Source organism: Equus caballus, chromosome 19 (assembly GCF_041296265.1).
Source record: "Equus caballus isolate H_3958 breed thoroughbred chromosome 19, TB-T2T, whole genome shotgun sequence".
In the NCBI taxonomy this organism is placed as follows: domain Eukaryota; kingdom Metazoa; phylum Chordata; class Mammalia; order Perissodactyla; family Equidae; genus Equus; species Equus caballus.
In genome coordinates, this window is record NC_091702.1 from 35,263,677 (window position 1) to 35,288,126 (window position 24,450).

Below are 24,450 nucleotides of genomic sequence, written 5' to 3' on the forward strand. Positions count from 1 at the left end.
GGTGCAGTGGTTAAGTTCACACGTTCACTTCTCATCAGCCCAGGGTTCACCAGTTCCGATCCCAGGTGCGGACATGGCACCGCTTGGCATGCCATGCTATGGTAGGCGTCCCACATATAAAGTAGAGGAAGATGAGCATGGATGTTAGCTCAGGGCCAGTCCTTCTCAGCAAAAGAGGAGGATTGGCAGTAGTTAGCTCAGGGCTAATCTTTCTCAGAAAAAAAAAAAGATAGTAAATGCTTGAAAATGTTAGTCATTATTTCCCATAGAAGTTTTTATATTTGAACTAATTTTAGTTTCCAAAGTTCTTTCCTATCTGCTAATTCATTTGATTTAACAACCCTCAGACGGGGGAGGGCAAAGATTTTTCTGCCAGTTATAGATGGAGAAATTAGCTGGGTAAGGGAGTCAACCTATACTGCACTAGAAACTGAATCTCTTGATTTCAAGACTCATTCTAGACCCAGATTGGCCATTCTCTGCCACATGGGTGGTCTAGATTCCCCTTCCCTGAATCTTGCCTACCTTTGCTTGAAGGACTTCTTTGTAGTGCTATTTCTTTGGTTCCTGCCCCCGGGGAACAAGATTAACTCATGGCAGAAGGAAAGTACATACTCCAATCCAGAATAGCCCACTCATAGACATGGTACCACATTTTCTGAAGCAAACATTGAGAACGTGATCCCCTCAAAATATTTTCTTCTATTCTGGGTGGGAGCGATAATCAAGAAATGTAATTTGGATGCTGAAAGATTGGCATCCTGGGATATTTTGATAATTTACAGGAACTATAGGACAAGGTATTTAATCAGAACTAACCTGAAAAACCCAAGACATGCTTTTGTATTGGTAATACCATCTTTCCATTATAATCTCTAATCGAATACAGCAAAACATTGATAAATTAAAACACAACTCACCAGAGTCATCAGCACAGGAAAAACATACAAGCCAAACAGGATGCTTTGACTCAATGCAGATGTTTATTGGAACAAATTCATAGTTACCCACAAGAACAACAGCTTCTGTTGCTAATGAAATCAGGCATGATCATTATTGCTAATAATGACATTCATGGTCTGGAATCACAGCTTTAGATATACAAACTATATTCTAGGAGGTGGATTTGAGTTGCATAGAAGAGAGAACTTAAGATGCGGCACGTTTTGAAGTTGGAATGGGCTGCATTTGGAGGTAGTGAGTTTTCTATCTCTAGAAACGTTCAAGAATGAGGTCATGGTGTTGGACAAGATGGTCCTAACAGACACTCCAACCCTCTGCTTTTATGACTGTGAGAGATTTGGGCTTCTTGGACCTTAGCAGCAGTGCAGGGGCTGGTATATCTAACAAGTGCTTGTAGATCAAGGGTAAGCTGAAGTCCCGTGGCACATCTAGACATTTCCACAGGGTAAAGATGAAGTTGCAGTGGGGGAAATACACAGGATAAACTGCTCCAGCCAGAAATCAATATTTGTACACAAATCCTGAGGCTGTTTTGAGTCCTATAGTTGTTTCACTTTAACGAGAAATGCTTTTCTAGATGCACAGCTGTGATCCCAGAATCAGAAGACTGGTCTACTGGACATGACATTTTTGCGAGAGGTCACATAATCTGAGAAAAGCCTAAGTGGACATTTACTCTTATTCTGCTTCCACCTGGAAGGCCTCCCTCTGTCTCACCTGTGGAAATGCCCACCCTCCTCAAGGTTCAGCTCCAACACCGTCTCCTGTGGGACAGCTTCCTGATGTCTCCTCCTTCAATCCCTCCATACCAGAATGGCCATTCTTCTGCCTCCACACTGCTCCAAAACATAGTACTTGGTGGGGTTCACTCTGTTACAGGGTAGTCACTTGTGTATGTGTCACTTCTCCCTCTAGGAGCTCCCGGAAGGGATGAATCTCAGTCTTCGTCTCAGTAGTCTCCATAGCAGTCAGCACAGCCAGGTACACGGGGGCGCCCAGGCAGTGAAACAGGCAAGTATGGTGTTTTGGAATGCCCTAGGAGAATTCCAAAACTTTGCATCGCAATGCTTTTTCAGTATCTGAAATAGAGCTCCAGCTTGCTTGACAAATATCTGCTGGAGTTGGGACACATTGCCATCCTCCCTTTGTAGAATAAACAGCAGGACACAGAGAGGTAGAATGACTTGCTCATAGAACCAGAAGAAGGCTGTGAATTGCTTTTCCTGAGTGTTCAGACTAAGGGCTTAATGTCCGTAAGTTCTCATTCCTCAGCATCTTCTTTCAGCAAGAGGCCCCGAATGACTCCAGCAGCTGCAGTGCAAGTTGAGAACTGAAATATCCCATGAAGACCAGTTTTTATAGAATAGAAGACAGGGACTTGGGGCTTCTGATCCCTCAAAGGGCTTAATCTCAGAATTCAGGGGGCATGAGGTCTTTGGAAGCTTCCTGAGAGAGGAGGTGGCTCTTGGAGGGAAAGGCATTCTGCTTAGGAAACACTTATGACCTTGCAGGGTTGGGTGTCCAGGGCAAGGAATCAGGGGAACGGCTGCTTGGGGTCAGCTGTGGACATAGGGAGGGGAGGGCAGAGGTTGGGTCTAGCCTACCAAGGCTGACCTTGTGCAGCTGAGGTTCTCAGGAAGGGAAGGAGGCCCTGGCCTCGAGCAGATGCTCCAGGTGGGAATAAGGAAAGTTCCCTTGGCTAGCACTTTGAGCCTTGTCCTTAGGAACCTGGGTGTGGTGGATGGAGTGGGTGTGGCAGCAGCAGCAGCAGTATTTGGTCTGCATCAAAGGTCTACTGAAGCCTAAGGTCACTTTGGCATTTTGGTTACTTTGGCTTTAACTCATCTCACCAGGAGAAAATGGCTTCATTGGATCTTAGATTGTCAGAGCTGGGAGGGTACTTTGGGGTGAGAGGAAGGAACTTGTGCCTAGAGTCACACAGGGAGCTGGGGGCAGAGCTAGTTCTAGAACTTGGTGTCTAACTTCCCAATCCGCCATTCCCAACCTCCCTCCCTGGCCTGAGTCTCTCAGGCATTCTCACAATTTGGTGTCTAGCTCATGTTTATATGTGTGTTGCTATGGGACGTGCTATAGGACTAAGAACCTTCTTTTACTTTTTTATGGGGGCAGGGATTTGGGTTCGGAAAGGTGCACAGTAGCAAAAAGCATAGAGCATTTGGGGGCAGATGAGGGAGAAGGTCAAGTTTGGGGGGAAGGGTGTACACTAATCAGCCCTAAGACCCAGCTGGGAATTGTAAAACAACTTCTTCTGCTTGGTAGACACACTGACCTTCTGCTAAGTCACATTTATTGAGCACTTATTTTATGCCCACACTGTGCTAAGTGCTCTGAATATATTAATTAATGGGATCCTCATCAGACTTTTAGGAGGTAGGTAAGGTATGCCATTTCCATAATATGGACAAAGAAACTGAGGTTCAGAGAGGTGAAGTCACCTGCCCAGTGTTGCAAAGCTAGTAAGTGATAGTAAGTAAGTGAGCCTAGATTTGGCCATGTGTTCTGATCACTCAGCTACTCTGCTTCTTTAAAGTGAGTGAAAAGGGGGCTGAGACACCCCCTTTATGGGCCAGTAATGGTTGGGCTGAATGAGGTGGGTGGCTGAAGAGCGAGGGGCATCTTCCATCATATAATTATCCTCTGCTGCTGACTGACCATGGACAGGTGGTGCCGGGGTTGAGAAACTGAATTCAATTCCTCATCCCGGTGACCCTCAGGATCCAGTCCTTGTTGTGGTAGATGTAGGAATACACTCCGTAGCGGTCCTTCTTTCCGCAGTCCTCCCCCCAGGACACGGTGCCCACCAGGTACCACTGGCCTTTCTCTATATCCAGGGTCACCATAGGGCCTCCAGAGTCACCTGAACAGGCATCCTTCCCCCCTGGATGAAAAAGAGATGCGGGTTAAATTGTCCTCTTCCCTAGCCCCGATCCGAGGAAGCCTCCTTGTTCCCACGTCTGACTTGTAGTTCAGAGAATTGGGCACGGGGGGGCGCAGCAGACCATTTGACCCAAACCTGGGCTGAGCAGTGCCAGGGCAGGCCTCCTCAGAGCGCAATGATTTTAAAAGTGCACATTCAGAACTCTCATTTCAATAGGAGACAAGTTGAGCTTGGAGAGGGCAATGATGGAAATTCCGTAACATTCTTCTCTCTGACACAGTTTCCCCACTGGAATCCTTCCTCTCCTGCCTGCCCCCCTCCTCTGCCCTCTCCTCCCCCTCCCTCCACTGTTCAGCCTCCGAGGTCTCCAGCTCTTCCATTGCTGGGCTCTGCACCACAGCCTGGCTGGTGCTGCCCTTGTATGCCAGCCACTTGACTTACCTTCCTTCTCCCCAGCACAGATCATGTCCCTGGTTACTTTCTTCTTCAGTGGAGCATACGCCTTCTGGCAGATGTCATGGTCAACAATTGGGATTTCGATCTAGAACACAAGGCCATTGTTGGTCCCCACCCTTGGCTGAGGAGTCCCTGCTGTTCTGACATCCCTAGACTTGGCTCCTCCCTGTCCCCTTCCTGGATGAACCTGGGTGGACCTTAAACCTGGTCTCAGAAACTGCCCTATGGAGCAGGTAAAGTAACACTTAATGGAGAGTCAGGAGATCCATGTTCTGGTACAGTCTCAGTTGTGAACTCTCTGTGTGACCTCAGGCAACTCATATGCCTTCTCTGGGCCTCAGTTCTCCTATCTGTAAAATGCAGATAATAATACTGCCTAGCACATGCATTATTTTGAATATGGCAATATATGCAAAATCTGTGGTTAGTCTTCTTTTCCCCCTCCACTACTATTACTGGCTGTGGGACCTGGGGTGTATGGCTTAATAGCTGCTTTTCGGACCTCTACGTCTGATTCCTCATATGAAAAAAGGAAGTCACAATATTTGATATACTAGTCACATGGAATTATACAAAGAAGAGATGAATGAGCAGATGCTTTGTAAATACTAACACCATATGTCTGTTAGGTACTGTAGGCATTACCACTGCTCGCCTCACAGCAAGCATTTGCTTCCGTTCTTCCTCGCTGCAGTCGGAGCTTCTAGATACTGGGTCTGTATCTTGTCCATGTCTACCTTACATAGCTTGGAACATAGTTGATACTAAGGAAATATTGTTTTGAACTGAGATGATAAACTGATACATAAAAGTAAGGTATTGTAATTATTATTGTCCTTGATTCAGCTTGGGGGTAAATATTAGAGCAGATGTCAGGAATAAAATGAGGAAACACATGAGTCTCATTCAGCCAAACCGAGAACTGAATGGGTCACATGCCCCAAAAGTACACTCCTGTTGGCCCTTGCTGAGAGGGGACCAGAGGCCATTCAGGTCCTTGTTGGGTCATGGCCTTCCTGGATAAGTGGGGAGAGGAAGTCAGGGCAGGGTGGTCGTGAGCACAAATCCTCAGCAAACCGTGAAGTGCCCGACTAACCTCTACTCATTGTTCAAGGATCGTTTAAGTGTCCCCTCCTCTGGGAAGCCCTTCTGCACTCCAAGAGGAGATCAGATCCCCTGTTACACGTTCCGGAGCATCCATACTTCTTCATCATCACATCTTCACATTGGTGACCCTTTTCCCTCTCTCTCACCTGACTGTAAGCCTAAGGAGGCCAGGGACCAGGCCTGTCCTTTTACCCCCCAGCATACCTAGTAGCTAGTACAACGTCTGGTACCTGGGAGGCACCAAATAAACACCTGGGAGTTAATAGATGAAGGGATGAATGGTTGTTGCAAACGCCCAATTTTAAAGTATGTTAAAATAACATAAGTTGAAAGATTTAGAATTAGCTGAGGCAGTCATGGAACTCCGTAATGTCGGAGCCACGCAGCTGTTGGAGGACACCTAGTGTTGCCCCTGACTTTGCAGTTTGAGATGCTACCCTGTGGTCTAGAGAGGCAAGGTGACTTGTGTAAGATCACCCAGCAAGTTAATAGGAGCCAGGACTTGGGGCCGTGGCTCCTTACTCCTAGTTCAGTGTTCTTTTCTGACATAATATGAATGTGAACCTCTAAATGCAACAGTCAAGTTCACTACTGCAAGGACTGTGGCTCCCAAAGGCCCATTCTTTGGCCCGTTCTTGACTACTCTGGTATGTGATTCTTCACGGTGTACAGACGAATCACCTTTTGGGGTGTCCAAGCCTGCTGTTTTCTGGAAGAATTTCCATAAATGGAGCCTTTATTAAGTTATGGAAACCTTGAACAATGTTTAGAGTCTAGAGCCCCGTGATATGTTGAACCAACAAGTCAAGCTTTTTGGGATTCAGTTTCATTTAACTTTGGAGGTGAGTCTGGCCTCCTGGCATCTCCCACCCACCCCCTGCCCCAGCCTCCAAATCCCTGAGGGTGATTGGGAGGAGGAAGGTCCAAGGCAGGGCAGAGGTGTCACTCTCTGTAGGGTATAAATTGAACTTCACCTCCATCAGAGTCTCTGGGAACCTTTGAAAGAACTGCTTCCCCCAACCACTGACGATGACCACGGCCCCTGGAAGAGAGAAGACACAGCAAGGGCAGAAAGGCTGTCAAGGGGGTTTTCCAAGGGTTACATCTTGCAGTCCTGTCATCCTCTGCCTGTGGAGGAGGGACTGAATTTGCCCCCTCTGAGAAAGGCAGCATGGTAGGGAGGAAGACTGCTGGGTTGGAGGTTACCTGCCACAGAGTTTGGGCATTTTTTTTTTCTGAGACGTTAGCTGGCTTATTATTCAGTTTTCTCTCCCATTCCCAACTAGGATGAATCTAGGCTCCGCGAGAGCAGTAATCTCATCTATCTTGTTCGCTCTGTATCCCCATGCCCACAGCAGTCCCGGCACACAGTAGGTGCTCAATCTATAACTGTGAATAAATAAAAAGTCCAGCCTAGTCAACAACATGCTAGGCTGCCTTTAGTAGGCACTCACTCCTCCCCTTCTGAGCCTCAGTTTCCCTATCCTTAAAATGCAGAAGGTGAACTTGGTATCCTCTAAAACCCCACCCAGCTGTAATGTTTTGGAAGGCTGTGAAGTTGACAGATCTTGGGATGATGTGGAAATGGGTTGAGCATGATAGAGCAGTTATTTCTTCACTTGAAAAAGAGCCTGGAAACTGAAAACAGCACTGGGCTTTAAGTTGGAAAACCTGGATTTTAGCCCCAGATCTGCTTCTTACAGGCTGTATCTTAGGCAAGTTACCTCACCTTGCTGAGCCTCAGTTTTCTCACCTGTAAAATGGGACTACAATACCATCTCTCAAGGCTTTATAACCGGGAAGTAAATCAATGAATGCAAAGCAATGGACACATAATAGGCACGTGGCATCTGATGAATCAGAACAATACCTGTGCCTTTCCTTCTGGCTCACAGCCCCTAGAAACTTCTCAGATTCCATTCAGCCATTTTTAATAACATCTTTGAACTAAAGGAGATTAGGTATGACATGGCACCACTGGATTTAGAACAGATGAAAAGGAAGCCAGCTGCCATGGGCTGGCCTGTACTCCACGTTGCATATGTTTGAGTATATTATTTCATTTAAATATCACAACCACCTCATGGCATGTTATCTCCAGTGTAGAGGTAAGGAGCTTGAGGTTTGGCAACTTCCTCAAGGGCACCCAACTAGGTAATGGCACCGTGGGTATTTGAACCTTTGCTGGTGATCAAGTTATTGTCCCTCAGCTCCAAATTTACCCTTCTATACTCTACTCTGTGATACTGTGGATAAGACTCTGAAATGGCAGTTCTGCTTTTTCAGGGGGCTTCCTGAAAATAGCAGGCACTTCCAGGAAGTCTTGCCGTTACTGTTGGCATCACCCTGGCAAAGACTCCTCACCCAGCAGTGGCACTTGGTTCCAACTAATTTCCCCAGCACCATCGGCACAGGGCCTCTTCCATAGAGTCTGAGTTCCCACTCCACAGGGCCCCTTTCCAGGCTTCCAGGTTCTGTGACTCCAACCTCTTGCCTTTGTTCCCACAGCCCAAGGGCCAGTGGCTTCTTCCTACAAGTACTATCTCCATCATCTCAGCGTTCCCCTCCTACTTCTCCCGTCCTCCAACACCCTGTATTAAGTTTTCTCTGTTCTAAGAACTAGCCTGCTTTCTGTCTTCTCATCTGAACCCTGACTGATACGGTACTTATGGTACTGATCGAGCCTGTTTACTGTGTCATTGCCGCTACTTGTGCTGCCTCAGAACCAGCTCTGACTTAGCCATTTTAGGAGAGGCAGCTGAGGAATCACACAGACACCGTCAGCGGGCTCAGCTGGCACCGGAGCCTCACCAATGCTGAAGAGGAAATCCCTGTGGGGGCACCTGCTGCTCTGCAGAGGTGAGACCAGGGGTGGGGAGGGGTACCTTCATGCAAGGGCCCCTCAGGCAGACAGATGGGCATCACGAAGTCATTCAGCACTGGGCTCTCTGCCAGCTCCACCAGAGCCAAGTCATTCTCAAATGTGTTGGGATCATACTGGGGATGGAGGAAGATGTGTTTGACACTGAGTTGCTGTTCATTCTCATCTGACCGGACCCTCCAGTGCTTGCCTAGGCAAGAACAAGGAACATGAGGCATGGGGGTTAGGTCACACCTTGTTCCCTGTCAGGCCCCTGCCCCATCAGCCCATGTTTCTTAACCCCTGCACTGCCCTTCGCTCACCTTTTTCCAGCCAACTCCCCCATCTGCCCTTCCCCCATCTTCTCATGGGCTCCCACCTCTGTCTTTCTTCATAAGCTGATCCCATCGCCTTATAATGCTCATTCCTATGCTGACTACCACATGTTCAAACCATATAATCACCCTTCAGTGCCTGCGTCATGTGTTGGCTCCTCCATGAAGCCTCTCAGATTCTTGAGTTAGATTCTTCAGTTAGAAGTCTCTCCCTTGTGCACTCCCATGGCGCTTGATCTCTTCCTCTCTATAGAACTTGCTGCTTTCTATCTTGTATTAGAGGTCTCCATGCTCATATTTTATTCTGTTATTAGACTGTAAGGTCCTTGTGGGCAGGAACTAGGTCTTAATTATGCTTGTGTCCTTAGATCCTGGCCTAGTGTCAGGAGGTAAATACTATGGGTTGAACTGAACTGAATCAGCTGGTGGTCTTGATTTTATAAAGGAGACAGGAAACTTGGATTGTTTGTGTATGATCCACTTGAAACCATGGGTTTATAGAAACCTGAAGCATCTTTGGAAATTATTTAGACTGGGCTTTTGATTTTACCATTATAAAAACCGAGGCCTAGACTTCAATCACTTGCTCATGGTCCCACCACCTGAAAATCATGGGCTTGGGCTTGGACTCGGGTCCCTAGACTCCAGTCCTGGCTCATTCTGCACCCCAGGCTCCGTGCCCTGATAAGTGAGTGAGAGAGTGGACACACCCCATTCTCAGAACCACCCCTAGCTTCAGGAATCAGCTCACTCACCCATGATGATTTGGAAGTCAGAAGGGCTGAGCAGGTCTGAGTCATGTAAGCTTGAGTCCTCTGAATCCAGCGACTGGTGGAGGCAGTGAGCCGCAGTCACAACCCAGTTGGAGCCTGAGGACAGAATGGTGAACGCATGCTATCCTGCACTGCCCAGCCTGCCTCCCACTGTCCCGAGCTGAGGGCCCTTACACTGTTCTTCTCCATTGGCACTCCTCTCCATTGCATATTGTAGTCCCAAGTCAGACACTCGTGAGACCCTAATCTGAAGATTAGGAGTTAAATCTGTGATTTCATCTGCCTATTCCAACGCAGGCCAAGACTGAACATTTTATAGTGGATTTCAGGGCTGCCTTAAACCCATGGAGCTGGTGAGCTCCAGACAGCCCAAGATGGGTCCACAAAAAACCTTGTGCTCACTGGCCGCCCCTCAGGCCTTGTTAATCAAGGTGCAGCCCCTGGACCAGCAGCGGCAACCTCACCTGAGAACTTCTTAGAAATACAGACTCTCGGGCCCCACCTCAGATCTACTAAATCAGAATCTGCATTCATCAGTAAAATCTGGGGATTTTCGGAAGATCCTCAAGTATTTCCTATGCACATTAAAGTCTGAAAAGCACTGATCTAGCACGGTGCTTCTCAACTCTGGGTGCACATTAGAATTACCTTGAGAATTAAAAAAAATAATGAACAGAAAACAATGCCTGGGCCTGAAGCCAGACCGTCTAAGTCTTGGGGTGGAGCCCAGGCTCAAATGCCTTTTAAAAGTTCCTCAGATGATTCTACTGCCACCAGGGTTGAGAACCACTGCTCTGACCCAAACCTCTCCTTTTATAGATATGGGTCATGAAGCCTGGAGGAAAGCAGGGATGTCTAAGGTCACCCAGCAGGTTAGTGGCAGGGCCAGGGCCAGACCCTGGGTCTCCTGATGGTCAGCCTAGTGCATTTCTTGTATTCCAACTGTCTTTTTCCCTCAGTGGACAGGTTCCTGCCCTTTGCTTAATATAGGGTCAAAGTTTGACTCATACTTTAGGTGGAGTGGAAAAGAAACCTATAAATAGCTGAGCACAAAGGCATAACCAGGATGAGCCAAGCAGAAAGAAAGTCACCAAGGCTTTAGGGTGGGGGCATCAGGTCTGAGTTCAGAGTTCAGGGCAGAGGGACCTTTCTGGAGCAGGTTGCAGGCTCTACTTGGCCCCCTCAGGAGCAGCTATATGCTCGGGCTACTGGGTTCTGGAAAGAGATCCACATAGGCCACAATTTTTCCCTTGGAGATATTTTTATCCCTGTCCACACGGGGACTGTTGGCCAAATTTTCCAGGTGGATAAAGTGGGATGAGGCAAGAGAGCCTGCTTCAAAGCAGGGCTCTGGGCCATTTCGATGAACCCAGGGGTGTGCAATGATAAGTCCAAAGATGAAGCTTTGCCTCCCTACTCTGCCAACACTGTCAGAGTCCCTGAGTCACTTTGTCTGCTCAGGCTTCGGTGTGGGCATTGAAACCATGCTTTCCCCCTTCCTCTGTCCCTCAGCTCCTCTCCTGCTTCCTCTGCCCTCTCCCACCTCCCTTGCTCTACAAATAACAGGAGGAGGAGAGAGAGTCTAGATTAGGAGACCTGTGGGGAGGGTGAAGTGGGAGAGAAGGTGTAGCTTGGCTGAGGGTAGAGAAGTATACTTCAAACATCTTTCCGTGCATGAGTGATAGGGAATAAACATGCAGTAGACACAAATAAGTGTTGGATGTTATTGACCTTAAAAACTCAAGGCTTAAGAAGATTAATTTAATTCTTAAAACTGTAGGCACATACAACATCTCCTACTCACATTTTAGCAAAATCAGCAATATCTCCCCTCCCTTCTGCTCACCATGCCTCTCCCCCTCACCATCTCTCTGCTCCTCTTCTGATCCTGTCTTCTCTTTGGTTCCACCCTGCTTTTCTGGCTTTCTCAATTTCTCCTCTCTGTCAGGTCTCTTGTGCCCCGCCAGTCTTTCTTCCTATTGTCTACTTGTTTCCTTTTCTTTTTCCCTTAATCTTTCACTTCCTCCTCTTATTTTCCATGTCTCTGGCATGTTCTCCCTCTCCGTTCTCTCTATCTTTGTCCTTCTAGCCCTGTCTCTCTGCCCCTTCCCCCTCCTTCTTGGTCCTCTCCTCTGCCTGCTCCCACTGGGCTGCCCCTGTAACACCCAGACTCACTCTCCATGCCCCTTTGGGTGGCTCCACAGTGTGAGACCATTCTTCCTTGTGTTTTCGGGATTATAAAGATCAATTCCTCGCAAAGGAAGGCTAATGCTTGGTTGCCATTTCACATATCCCAGGGTGTCAGGACTGAAGCCCTCATCCAGGCCTGGTGCCTCGCCTTGGGGATCCCTGATGTGGAGCCGTCATTACCTGACTGCACCCTGGAGGAGGTGATGCAGTGAGAGGCAAGCTAGCAGCACGTGAGCTGCCCAGACACAGACAAACCCTCCAGGCCTTCCTCCTCTGTGACGGGATCAGACCAGGAATTGGCGGGGGACTCTGGCATGCTATCCATTTTTCTCATGATGTCAGAGATGGAACGGACCTTACATTATCCAGAGCAAACTGCAGCAGGAAGAGCTGGCAGCCCTTCTTTTCCTGTCCTTGCTCCCACTCCCACCCGCATGCACTCCATTACAAAATTCTGACAATGCTGTGTCCCAATGCTTTTGAATCTGCCTCATTTTCATCCCCTGCCCCCTGCCCTTGTTCTGAGGCTAATGACTTCCCTCCTCACTATTGCAATAGTCCCCTCACCAAATTCCTGGCCTCTGGATTCACCTTCTTTTCAATCTATTCTGCCCCTGGAGAGGACTTCTTCCAGAACATGCTTATAAACCTGCAGCAGCTTTCAGGATAAAATCTATATTCCTAAGCATGGCATTCAAGACCTTCATAACTTCCCTTCCCTGACTGCTCCTGGGTGAGTGTCCTGGTTCTCCCTGGTCCCACAGCCCTGGCACACACTGCCTCTGAGCCGCATGTTAAGTACCTTGTGTTGTGATCCAGGTTTGGGGGACTGACTCCTTAACTTAGTTCTTCCCAGTGCCAGAGACTGACCAGGACTCAGTAGGTGCTTATTGACTGAAGGAGCCAGGTAGAACAGGAACACATGTCTCCTGGCTCCAGCTAAGGGCTCTTTCTACCACACTGTACTTCTGGGTCCTGCTGCTAGTGTGGACAGTGATTGCCAGTGAGGTAATCTTGGTGGGTCTCTGGCAAGAGGGTCAGATGCCTTTGCTTCCACCCTGCCCCCAAACTCTGGGTCCCCCATGCCTTCTACCTTCTCCTTACCTACAAGGGAGCCCCCACAGAAGGGCAACCGATTCGGATGTGACAGCATGGCAATCCAAGGAGTGGTTCCCCTCTGGGCTGGGCGTCCATTGATGATCCTGGCAATCAGCTTCCGGGAGAACTTGGGGATCCCACACACTGCAGCCAAGGGAGGGAAGCACAGATCACGCTCTGGGCTCCATCTTGCCCTTTGCTGGGGCTACCAGATCATCACCCTCTGTTAGGAACATTTGTTATTTTTGATCTCCCAATACCCATCGGACCTTTCATTAACAGCACCACAATTTCGCTCTGGAGTCTCCTCTTCCCCAATTCTTAGTCCATATGTCATGAGTTGGAATGACCTTACCTGTTGTTCTCAGGGAGAGAATGTGACCCAGACCTGAGTAATTAAAGCCTCTCGCCCTCTGGTCACAGTGATTACTCAGAGATGGGAATGTGACCCTGGTCAGGCCAATAAAAGCCTGACCTGGGAATTTTGTTAAACATATTAGAAAAAGAGAAGACTTTTCTCTGCTGGGGTTGCTAAACTGCTCGCTATAAGCCCAGATCTGGCAATGATCACTTAAGTCTGCTGAGAATGATGCTACTAACAGAGAAAAAAGTGGAGCTAGAAGATGAGGAGTTAAGCAAGAGAGGTTTTATCCTGGTATTTGATCTAAGCTTACCCGAAGCCTTTTGGTATGGACTGTTTAGGTATGTGAGCCTCTAATTCTCTCTCTCTGTCCCTTAAGCTGTTTATGTTGGATTTCCATCACATAAATGAAAGAGTCTTGACTAATAAAGAATGTTCATGCTCCATCCACAGGGATCTCTCCTCCTCAGAGAAGCCCTTCCTCAGGGCCATGGGGGATTGAAGACCCCCACAACAAGTACCTGCCTGCTCTGTACTCAGTTTCCATTGACTTGGATTCACAGACGTAGACATGCAGAACCTTATAGGTAAACAGATCTTGGAGACCATCAAGTCTATCCTTCTTACCCTATAGCTAAAGAAACTGGAGCCTAGAGAAGGGAATTGACTTGCCAAAAGTCACTCTATGAGTTAGTGGCAAGACTCTAAATTTGAAGTCTCTTGATTTCCAACTCTGGGCTTTACCCACTCTGGCCAGCACCACTAACTCTTACCTACATGTCTTCCCAGAGCACTCATACCCCAAGCCCTCTGCCTTCTTTGTAACTGTTACCAGGATGCTGAGTAGGGCTGGGGAAAATCATAGATGAATGTCCTGCAACCTTGGCAGCGTCTTCAACATCTCCAATATCATCATTCTGGATGCCCTTGGCCAACTGCCCCAGGCTAACCTCCTGTTCTCATTCCCAGCAGATTCTCCAAGCCTGCTGGATGGAAGCTTCCCCAACCATCCACCTCTCCAACCTACTTCCTCTGTAAACTTTCTTCTCTTCAGAACTAATTCTAGGCTCTGGATCTCCTCACTTCCAAACTCTTGGGGACCTGACTTTGGGGATTCTTGCCCCCTCTCCTGATTCTTGCATGTCTCCTTTGTCTATGCCTCCAAAACATGGTCAAGCCTTCTTCTCCTAAAGTCAAAATTCTTTCTGTGCTTCTCATTCATTCCACAGTCTCTCCCTCTCCTCCCTTCCACGAGGAGTTGACACTCAGTCTCCATATCCTTCCCTCTTCTTTGGAGGAGGATTCAGAAGAAGAAGGTGCCATGCCTTGCACGAACATGGAAATAAAGCAGCCATTTGAATATTTAATAGATCCACAACCATTGACGGAGACAGAATGGCTCTGGGCCCATACCTGGAACTTCCACAGTGATATTTACACATATAGGAGGATACTGTTTGAAATTTTAGCTCATGTATTCTTCACCCCTAGGAATTCTTCTTTCCCTGTGGCTCCCCACTATTGAAGTTGGAGCGTCCATTGTTTTAGGTGAGGCTAGATAGAGCTTTGACTTTTGAAAGAGAAAAGTGGAAACCAAAGTATGGAAACACAGACTTTCGTTTGAAGAGTCAGGCATCGTGATAAAAGATTGGTAGGTTTCAAGGAATCAAAACCTGGAGAACTGAGCATATAGCTTTTACTATAAGCCACAGAGAAGGGAGGATGGAGAGTAGTTTCCTGCCTCAGGAAAGAGAAAAAAATACAGGAGAAGTCTGGAGATGGGGGGAGGGAGAGAAGAGAGGGAAAGAGAGAGGGAGGGAAGGGAAGGGAAGGGAAGAGAAAGGAGGAAGAAGAGGAGGAAGAGGAGGAGACGGAGGGAAGGTTAGGGACTTTAAACATGGCTCCTCCCTCAGAGTTCACAGTAGTTGCCTGGTCCCTATCCCCAGGGATGTTCAGCGTGGAGGCATTCCTCTGGACTGGCTGTGGCACTTGCTCTGTTGACCACTTCATCCCTCTTGACATTTTCCCTCCTTGGCTTCTGAAGCACATCTCTTCTTGTGTTTCTGATCCCTCTTTTTTGTCTCTTTCTTGGGCTTTCTCTTCTCCTCTCCACGTCTTCCACACAGGTGTTACCCTTGCTCAGTGCTCAGCCCCTTTTCTTTTCTGCAAACTTCCAGTAGATAATACCCTCTCCTCCCATGCCATCATCCCACCTATACCCTGATGGATTTCAAATCAGTGTCTCTCATCTGCCCTCTCTTCTGAAATATTCCTTTCTTCCTTATTCCTTCCTTATATCTCCAGCTGAATTGCTCATAAACTCTGCAAGCACAGCAAAACCAAGCCCTGGTCTCCACCCTTCACTAACCTTCTCCTCTTTGTTATTCCAGATGTCTATTCATGTCTGCGTGGACCTCATTCTTCTTGCCTCCCTTTTCTTCAACCCTCCTATTCAATCAGCCACTAAACCAGTAAAAAATATTACTGGGAGAAGCAGAGGGTAACGTGTCTCCTCCACTCCATGTCATAGTGTGCTTTCCAGGTAACCTCATGACACCTCAGTGTCTCAATATGTTACAACATAAAAGTCCAAATATCTAGAGGAAAGTAAAAATCTGACATGTAATAGAACACAAGACATGATCATCCTTGAAACCAGCTACATATAATGTGTAAAGCAAAATTTAGTTCTCAATAGTGTAAAAAGCATGATGTTTTCATTATGATATAAACCCCAAACAAAGTCATTGCCTCTCCCATACTCCTGCACCTGCAGTATTTCACAAGACGCCATTATACCAAGAGCTGTCAATACAGCACTTAAATACGCAAAATATGCAAACTCCCCCTGCCTCCATGTCTGCACTGTCACAGCCCTGGGTCTGGTAGGGTTTTGCCAACTCTCTCCAGAGTTGCAGTAGCTTCCTAATCACTCTTTCTAGCTCAGCTTCACCCTACTTTCCACACCTTGCTGCCCTCATCAGACCTGCTGATACAGAACTTCCTGTGGGTGCGACCCAGGAATCTCCATTGCTAACAAGCACCCCAGATGATTCTGATAGACCCCAATTGGAGACTCACTGGTTATGGGTCAGAGTGCCAGCATGGTGTTCAAGACTCCGTTCTCCCTCAGTCCCCACTGTTCTCACTCTGCTCATGCATGCCCTCCTGCTTGACTGTCCACTTGGACCCTTCTGTCCCATCTCCCAGTGCATCCTTTGAAACCTCCCTGTAAAGCTCTCCAGATCCCCTTCAGAGTATGAATCTCTCCCTCCGTTAAGTTCCCATAATACTGCAATCTCTTATGTTGCTTGACTCCTTTAGCCTGTCTGAGACCTACATGCACACGACGCTGCCTTGCATGCTAGTTTGAGCTCTTTGAAGTCAAGGACCTAAAAGGCAGTTGGTTCAATGAAGGAACGTGCAGCCCCTGAGAGGACACATGTCAGGAATCAACCCCATTCCTCATCACCCCTTTTTAGATGATGTCCAGGTGGCAAAAGTTGTAGTTTTTCTGAAATGGGAGAGATTTTGGCTTAATGAGAGGCTAGTTTCTCTTTAAAGTGTCAAAGAAACCAAACATCAACAATAACCAAACTCTAAAACAAAGGCTGTTGGTTATCCATAGAGGGTTTATTTCCACGTTAGACCCCTGACAGGAGAAACGGAGTGCAGAGGCACCTGACAGAGCAGTGAAGCCTGTGATAGAAAATAGACAAATGCAGCATCCTCTACATACACCATTCGTAGACGTAGGAGTGTGCTTTCATGAACTGCCTTGGAAAAGTAGACACTTCCCACTTGTTTTCTTGGAATCCCTCTCAGGGCCTTCTCTGGCTTCTTTTCTCTGATGGAGAATCCGTAGGAGAGGGACATCCGGGAAGAAGGAGGACGATAAGCCTGGTGTGTGTGAGGGAGAGGCTGCTGGCAATCAGAAGCACTGAGCGCTAGAGCTGGAAGGACCCTGAGGGAGATCTAATGCCTTCCTTTTACAGATTGGGAAACTGAGGCCCAGAGAGGGAAAGTGATTTGTCAAAGGTTATACAGCCAGTTAGAGGCAGAGCTGGGGCTAGAACCCAGGACTCATGTTTCTCCATCTCTTCTCACTGCCTTTCACTAGCAAGTCTCTGCTTGTCTTGACTCTGGTTCCTGGAAACTGGAGGAGTGGATCCCTCTGAGCATCCATGGATAGATGTTCAGAATCCACGGTGGATTCTCTGAAGGGCTCAGACCATGGGCACACTGGGCAGTCTGGTGGGATCAGGTCACTCCTAACGTCCTAAGGCCACCTTTCTTCCATTCTCCTGCCCAGAAACGCAGCAGGGCATAGCGTGTACCTTCTCTTTTTCCCAGGATCCAGCTGAGTCTCCAAGCCTAGAGCTTTGGCTCAAGTAGCCTTTTAAGATGACGTATTTCAAGGCTGGAAGATTGCTTCATGCTTGTCTGGAGTGGCAGATGTGGACACTCTGTGTTGTCAGCTGGTATTCAAGAGTGACATATGGACCCAAATTACTGTTCTGAGTTGACAGTAGGAATTTAGCAGGGTTGGGGAGCCTCCCACTGCTTTTCTCCTTCCCCCAGTCTCTGTGAACCTTCCCAGCTTTCTCTTTGTCCTTTGAAATTCCTTTAGCAGGGAACGTAAGCAATAAGGCTTAGACTGCCAGAAGCTTTTGGGAGGGAAAGCTCAGGGACAAAAGTACGTAAGGCCTTTCACTAGGAGAGAGGGGCCTCCGGGGTACGACCCCTGTCTCCCCAAAACTGAGTGGCGTTCTCCTAGAAGAGGGACTAGACCTGTCTGCGCCGAGAGGGCAGCGCTGGGAAGATACATGGACTCAGCATTCAGCTCAATGTAAGAAAATATGTTCTAACAACCAGTTCCAAGCTCAGTTACACCGACAGTGGCACCAATGGGTGTGGTAAGTGAATAGGAGTGAAGAAGGCCCTGGGGTGGAGAGGAGTGCTGAGCAGGCCCAAGGTCTAGCTCCCTCATTGTGCTGCTGGGGAGAGTGAGGCCCAGAGAGAGGAAGCAACTTGCCCAAGGCCATGGACCCAAGTCTCCTGTGTAGAGACCCTTTCCTATGCCACACTCCTGCCTCTCAGGGTCCAGGGGGCTGTCTCGGGAGGATGGGAACAGCATGTTCCATTCCATTTGGTCTGGTGGGTAGCATGGAGTGTGCCATTGGAAGAGTGGTGTGCAGCCTCAGTTGGGCTGGGGCATGGCAGGCAGGCCCCGAAGAAGTCAGTCAGCTCACCGCTCCACTTGGAGCTCCCCTAGACTTTGTGGGGAGCCCATCTGTTCCCACACCCAGTCCACATAGTTGGAGACCTTTGTGTAGACCCCATAGACCTGCTTACTGCCACATTCTTCAGGCCCCCCCCAGGACACCAGGCCTTGAGCCACCCAGCGTTGGCTCAAGTCATCAAGGATGACGAAGGCCCCACCACTGTCTCCAAGGCACGTGTCCTTGCCACCCTCGTAGTAGCCGGCACAGAACATGTTCTCCGTGACACTATAGTTGCCCGAGCGGGACTCATAGCTGGTTTTGCACTCGGCGTGTGGCACCACGGGTAACTTGACATACTGCAGGACATCTGACAAGGTCCGCGTGCCACTGCTGATGATCTCGTCCACTGTCACGTTAGGATTGGAGATGCCCCAGCCAGCTACCAGGCCCAGCATGTAGGGCGCAGGGCCTTCGGGCTCAGGCCTCGGCAGGCAGACGGGCATGACGTGGGGTCCCAGGGGCACAGGCTCCCGCAGTTGCACCAGAGCTATGTCGTGGTTGTAGTTCTGGATGTTGAAGTCTGGGTGGAGCACCACTCGGGCAGCTGAGCTGTTGACAGCCCCCGATTTGTCCCGCACATCATGCAGCCCCAGGTAGACGGTAACATGCTCCTTGGAGACCGGTGTCACTGTGTTATCTCTGCGCTGGGAGCGCAGCACATGGGCTGCTGTGAGGATCCAGGACTCAGAGAGCAGGGCCCCACTCCCAAACCACTTGTCATTTGGCACCCTCGAGGTGTCCTCCACCACAATCAGGGCCTGCCATGGGAAGAGGCCTGGCTCAGCATTCCGACCCCCAATGATCCGCTTGACCAGGTTTGGCAGGGAGCGGGAGGGCTGACCACACACTGTAAGGAGAAGGAGGGAACGGGGACAAGAGACAGAGACTGGTCAGGTCAGCCATGTGAAAAGAGCCACTGAAAGAAATTCACACCTCACCCACTGTAGATTATGCCACCACAGGACCCTACCCTACATCATGCAGGGCCATGCAACCCTCGGAGAGTTCTGCGTGGGGTCATCTTGGGCCTATGTCTTTCTAATCTGGCCCACCTATAGTCTGGACTTCTGGAGCCAGGGCCATCATGGAACTGACCTTTTCATACATGGGGCTTTACCATCCCGAACCATTTCTAGCCAAGATCACTTTTGGCCTAGATCTTCTTTAGCCATGCCTATCTCTAACAGTGGCCGCCTCTCCCTTTTCTTCCTTAGAAAGGCATCTCATAACTCAGAAGTGGGCCATGCAGTGGGAGCTTAGAAAACTTCTGAAAACCATAAATCATGGGCTTTGGGAGATGGAAGGAAGCTAAAGGACTGTCTAGCAGGTCACAGCAAACAATGGACTGGGAGCCAAGACACTTGGGGCTTTGACTCAGCTTTTCTCTCCTATGTCCTATATGACTCTGGATAAGTAAATTTCTCTCTCTGGATTTCAAGTTTTGATTTACTAAATGAAGCAGTTGGTCAAGATGATTTCCAAGGATACTTCAATTCCAAATTCCTTTCATTTTTATTTTATTTGTCCTGGCCACCCCCATTTTATAGATGAGTAAAACTCTCCAGGTTAAGTGATTAGCCTAAGGTCACATGGCTGTTAAGTTGAGTAGCAGGGGCTTAACTAGATTCTAAGATCAATGTCTTATCCTGTATCCCACAACGCCTCCTTACATATGAAGATCACAGTCATGGGCCCTCTAACCTTTTCTTCTCTGGCCTGAAGGACTCATGCTATGAATGGATGCCCAAGGAACCCAAGGTTAAGGAAAGGTGGCATAATCTACAAGCAATGATGCATGGACCCTGCTCCGAGCCACCCATCATTGCACCCAGAAACCCTGTAGTACCTTCAGGGGAAGAAGAAAGGTCTGCTTAAACTTCATTCCACCGACTTGTACCCCGAGCATGCACATGCACCACCAGCCTCCTGCAGCAAAATGCTTTGGCCCATGAGCAGAGGGTCTTCAGTACCAGCCCATCACTGACTAAGAACAAGCTCACATGGGCCATTCCCATCAGGATTTCTTAGGCCTGGGAGATAAGTCCCCTGTGAGTGTGGGCCTCCTAGTTGCAAATGGCCAGGCTATACTCCTTGGCCCTGGACATTTTCAACAATCCTTTAAAGACCAAGGAGCATTTGAGTTTTCTTGGCAACTTGAGGAGGTCATGCTTTCAGTAACCGAATGCTTTGCAGATGGTCCGCTTCCTGAGGCCAAATGCTTCTTACATGATCCTGAGACACTCTGTTATTCACCCCAGGCCAGATGTGAGCTGGCTTTTGCTAACCCTTTGTGGCTTGGCCTTTGAGAGTTGACAGCCAGACTCCCAACTATATGCAGAAGCCTACAAATGACACCTCAAGGCAAGTCGATGATTGGCCCTGCACAACTCCTTTAGTGCTGAAAGGCCCTTTTCTGGTGAGGGACATGCCAATTGCTCAGTCCATGGTCACAACAAAGCCAGCACTGAGGGATGCCTTTCTTCAACCAAGGTGCTAGTATCATGCCCCAGGTCACAGAATGTCAGAACTGGGGAAGCTTGGAGAACAGCTAATTTACAGATGGAGAAATTGAGGTTAGAGAAGACAAGTGAGGTATTCAAAGTCATTAGTGGCAGAGCCAGAAGTGGAGCCCATTTCTTCTGATTTTAGCTTCATTTTTTCCACTAATGTCTGTTTTTCTTCTTGATATTCTCTTGTCCTTTAAAGAGGTTGAATGATGCAACAAAACTTTGAGAGGGCTCATTGAAATGGGGCCATTCTGATTGGCTGCTAGCATTCTCCATCCAGTCTTTCCTGGGACAAAAGAACCTTCTGGAAATACTAGAACTTCAGCTGTGCTGAAGCCAGACTTGGACTCTAGAAGACTAGAGGTATTGAGGGAGGGCCCTTAAAAAAATGTGATATTCTCGAATTCTGGGTTCATGAGATGGCATGAAACATAATCAGAGTCAAGAATGGCTCAGGATTGCTGGTGTTGACATCAAAATTCTTGGGTTCACCTTCCAGCTCTGCCCCTAGCTTTCTGTGGGTAGCCTTGGGTAAATCATTACACTTCACTGATCCTTAGTTTTCTCACGTGTAAAATAAGGGGCAAAAAACATTTGCTTAGCAGTTTCCTTGGAAAGGTAGATATTATGATGCTAGATGAAATGGCTTTCTCCATTCTTGCTTGCTTGGGTTCAATTTCATTGTTTTAGGAGGACAGAATTTAGAAATCTCTGTCCTGGTCCAATGATACACCATTGTTCTTCCCAATACCAGATATTAAAAGAATTTCATGACTCATTGTGTCCAAGATGTTTTGTTTAAATATAGAGGATGATGATCATTCAGAGTCATAGAATGTCATGGATCACCTGGTTCTGCTCCCTTACTTCTGAGGTGTGGAATCCTAGCCCCAGAGAGGTGAGATTACTTATCAAATACCACAATTAGGAAATTATAGCACCAGGACTAGGACCCAGGCTCTGACTCCCAGTTCAATGCCTCTTCTCCCTCCAGAGGTTGCAGCATGGCTGCCCAGCATGGAATCCACCTGCAGTGCTGTTTTCTTTGGGCCATATAGTATTTTAGCCAAATGGGAATTTGCCCCTCCAGTTTGCCACAGCTCCACCATTCCTCATCTCTGAGGCTTTACTCACTGTGGCCCTTGGGTATGCTTCCGGCTAAGCCTAAATGAGTTGATGGAGGTCAGCAGAGTGGGGAGGTTGACCTTTCCCCTGTGTCACCTCCTCACAAGTTCCTTCTTAGCCATAAAACCCCTCTAAGTGAAGTCTCCCCAATCCCTCCAGTCCTCATCCCTCCACTCCCAGACAGCCACGTGCAGGGACTCCTCCTTCTCTGGGATCTCATAGCACCTATGACGGCCAAAACTGACTCCCAAACACCAACACTTTCATCAGTTCTTAAGTATAATGGTAGACGACTCCTTAGCCTTTCCATTTTAACATCTCATCTAACATCTAGGAGCCTAATGAGATATCAAGGGTAACTAAAATGGACCATTCAAATAACACACTATCTCAGTTTACCCAACACTCTAATTCAGCAAAACACAAATGCCACCCAACACTTAAACATACAGCAAAGCTCCGGCTGTTTGAGCAAACGCACGGACAGAATCAGCACGGCTCCTCAGCGCTTTCTTGAACGGCTATATCCTTCAATTACTGCTCTTCCTGCTTTTTTTTTAAAGTGTAAATTTCTGTATGGTGAATATTAAATTTAATTTTTGTGGGTTCTTTGTTTAACCCTACAGTGTGCATTTGGGGCTATAATTTTCTAAGTCGTAGATTTGAATATATGTATGTACTATGGTTGCAATGCAAATCATCCATACTTTTAATGCTAAAGCAAATATCCACAAAATATCCCCCAAATCTGTATGCACAGTGACACTCTCTGTTACCACAAAATTCTTTTTTCACTTTAAAGTGAGGTCAGTAGGTGAGCCACGGAGCGGCAGCAATCGGTAAGACTTGAACACACCGCTCTTTGGAAGAACTTCTTACTCTCTCCTAGAGTTGTTTGTTATTTGTCTGATGCTGTTCATCTCCTCTACAGCATAATGAGTGATTGAGGACAAGGTGCCCACTTTCTTGATTTTCCTGGTGCACAACAGGTGCATATACAAACTGTGTGGGGTGAAAAACCTGGTGGAAAGGGAGCAGAACTGCAGGCAGAGGAGACAAGAAGGCTCTTGGCATGATAGAACAAGCTGAAAGAAGGTGTGAGGCTGGGCCTCTCTGACCTTTGACCCTCTGAAGAGATCTCTTAAAAAACAATAAAGCATCATGGTCTCACTCCCTACTCCATTAACAAGAGCACCTGTGGCCCCCAAGGGCCTTGAATGGGAGACCATGAGGCAGAGGACTTGGAGGGTGAGGTACCTGGCAGGCAGGTGGGTCGGCTTCTCCCCAGTACTTCATTCATCCAGACTCCTTGGGCAGAACAGGTATATACACCTGGGAGAGTCAGGAAAGGTTGGGGCAGAGAGAGAAAGTGGTTGATTGTAGCACGTAGAAAACAGAGCTGGGCTCTTAATTCCTCTGTTGTGGATCCTTGCGAGTCTTCCAAACAGCCTTTCTGATGCAGTTCTCTCTAAGCTAGTCCTCTCTGCAGTCTGAAGGGCTTTCTAAAGTGAGAATCTGACCATGTCCCTCCTCTGCTCAAAATCACCAATAGCTCCCCATTCCCCTCAGAATAAACAACAGACTCTTCAGCATGGGGTCCAAGGCTCTGTGCAGTCTGACCCCTGCCTGTCTGGGGGCTGATCGATCCTTGCCCGGGCCCTAGCAGACACGTCTCCTCATTAGCCACACAGCCTAGGTTCCCACGTTCTCTGTGGAGCACTGTCCCTTCCCTCCCTTCTCCACCTAACAAACCTTTTAGCAACCCACACTTGTGTCCACCATCTTGTTTGAGCCTTACAATAGCAACGTGAGCTATTTTACTGCTCCTTTTTTGAAGTGAGGACTTGGATGCTTTGAGAAATTACGAGAATTTTCTTAGCACTAGTCTGTGGCAGAGGCAGAGCCCATTGGCCTTCCCATCTCCCTGAGGGTTACTTCTCTGCCAGAGGCTGTGAGTGTGTATGTGTGGGTGTTGGGTTACCATACAGTCTAACTCTTGGGGTGTTAGCCTGAGGCAGGGAGAGGTGAGGCATGTCTCTAAGAGTTTCTCTTCCCAATTCCTCCCAAACTGTGGCCAATGGACTGGCTGTTTCAGCCTCCAGCCTAACCCTGAGACTCAGAGGGTGTGAAGCAGGAGTGGGCTGCTTTAGCATGGGGAGCTCACCTGTGGTATTGTGGAGCATCTTGTAGTAGGGCTGCTGGCAGGAGTATCTGATCTCAGATTTGTATGTGGTAAGTTTGTTCCTGGTAGGAAAGGTAACCAGCCCATGTTCCAGCTCTGCTGGGGCTCCACAGTCTGCAACTGAGAGAGAAGAGAATGAGACCCCTCAACTACCCTTTGTTCTTCTTCTTGGGGCCATCTGGTTGGTCTGTCTCACATGGATGTGCGCAACTCCAGAGAGCAGTGCTATAGTCTATGAGATGGGGCACCATTCCCATAGCAGTCACCAGTGGCCCTACTTTTGGGGTCCTTCTCATCTATCGTGTGGTC

General features: G+C 48.1%; 1 protein-coding gene across 12 annotated transcripts in view; it reads right to left on the minus strand.

Annotated features, from left to right (window-relative positions):
- The window catches only part of MASP1 (MBL associated serine protease 1), a 79,206-nt gene that overhangs the window by 13,230 nt on the left and 41,526 nt on the right, over window positions 1-24,450 (minus strand). For 3 of the 12 annotated variants that reach the window (XR_011429132.1, XM_070243460.1, XM_023623493.2), the window contains 9 exons: window positions 24,124-24,261; window positions 23,217-23,291; window positions 12,688-12,825; window positions 9,376-9,489; window positions 8,311-8,496; window positions 6,400-6,467; window positions 4,304-4,403; window positions 3,637-3,862; window positions 965-2,293 (listed from right to left, as the gene is read on the minus strand). Coding sequence is in view for 10 of the 12 variants with exons in the window: in XM_070243460.1 (XP_070099561.1) it covers window positions 3,672-3,862; window positions 4,304-4,403; window positions 6,400-6,467; window positions 8,311-8,496; window positions 9,376-9,489; window positions 12,688-12,825; window positions 23,217-23,291; window positions 24,124-24,261 (1,010 nt within the window). In the remaining 2 variants the exon portion in view is untranslated. Of the gene's footprint in view, window positions 1-964; window positions 3,863-4,303; window positions 4,404-6,399; window positions 6,468-8,310; window positions 8,497-9,375; window positions 9,490-12,687; window positions 12,826-16,654; window positions 19,175-23,216; window positions 23,292-24,123; window positions 24,262-24,450 lie in introns of those variants that run through there. The other 9 variants (XR_011429133.1, XM_005601879.4, XM_023623490.2 and 6 more) reach the window with 4 other exon arrangements.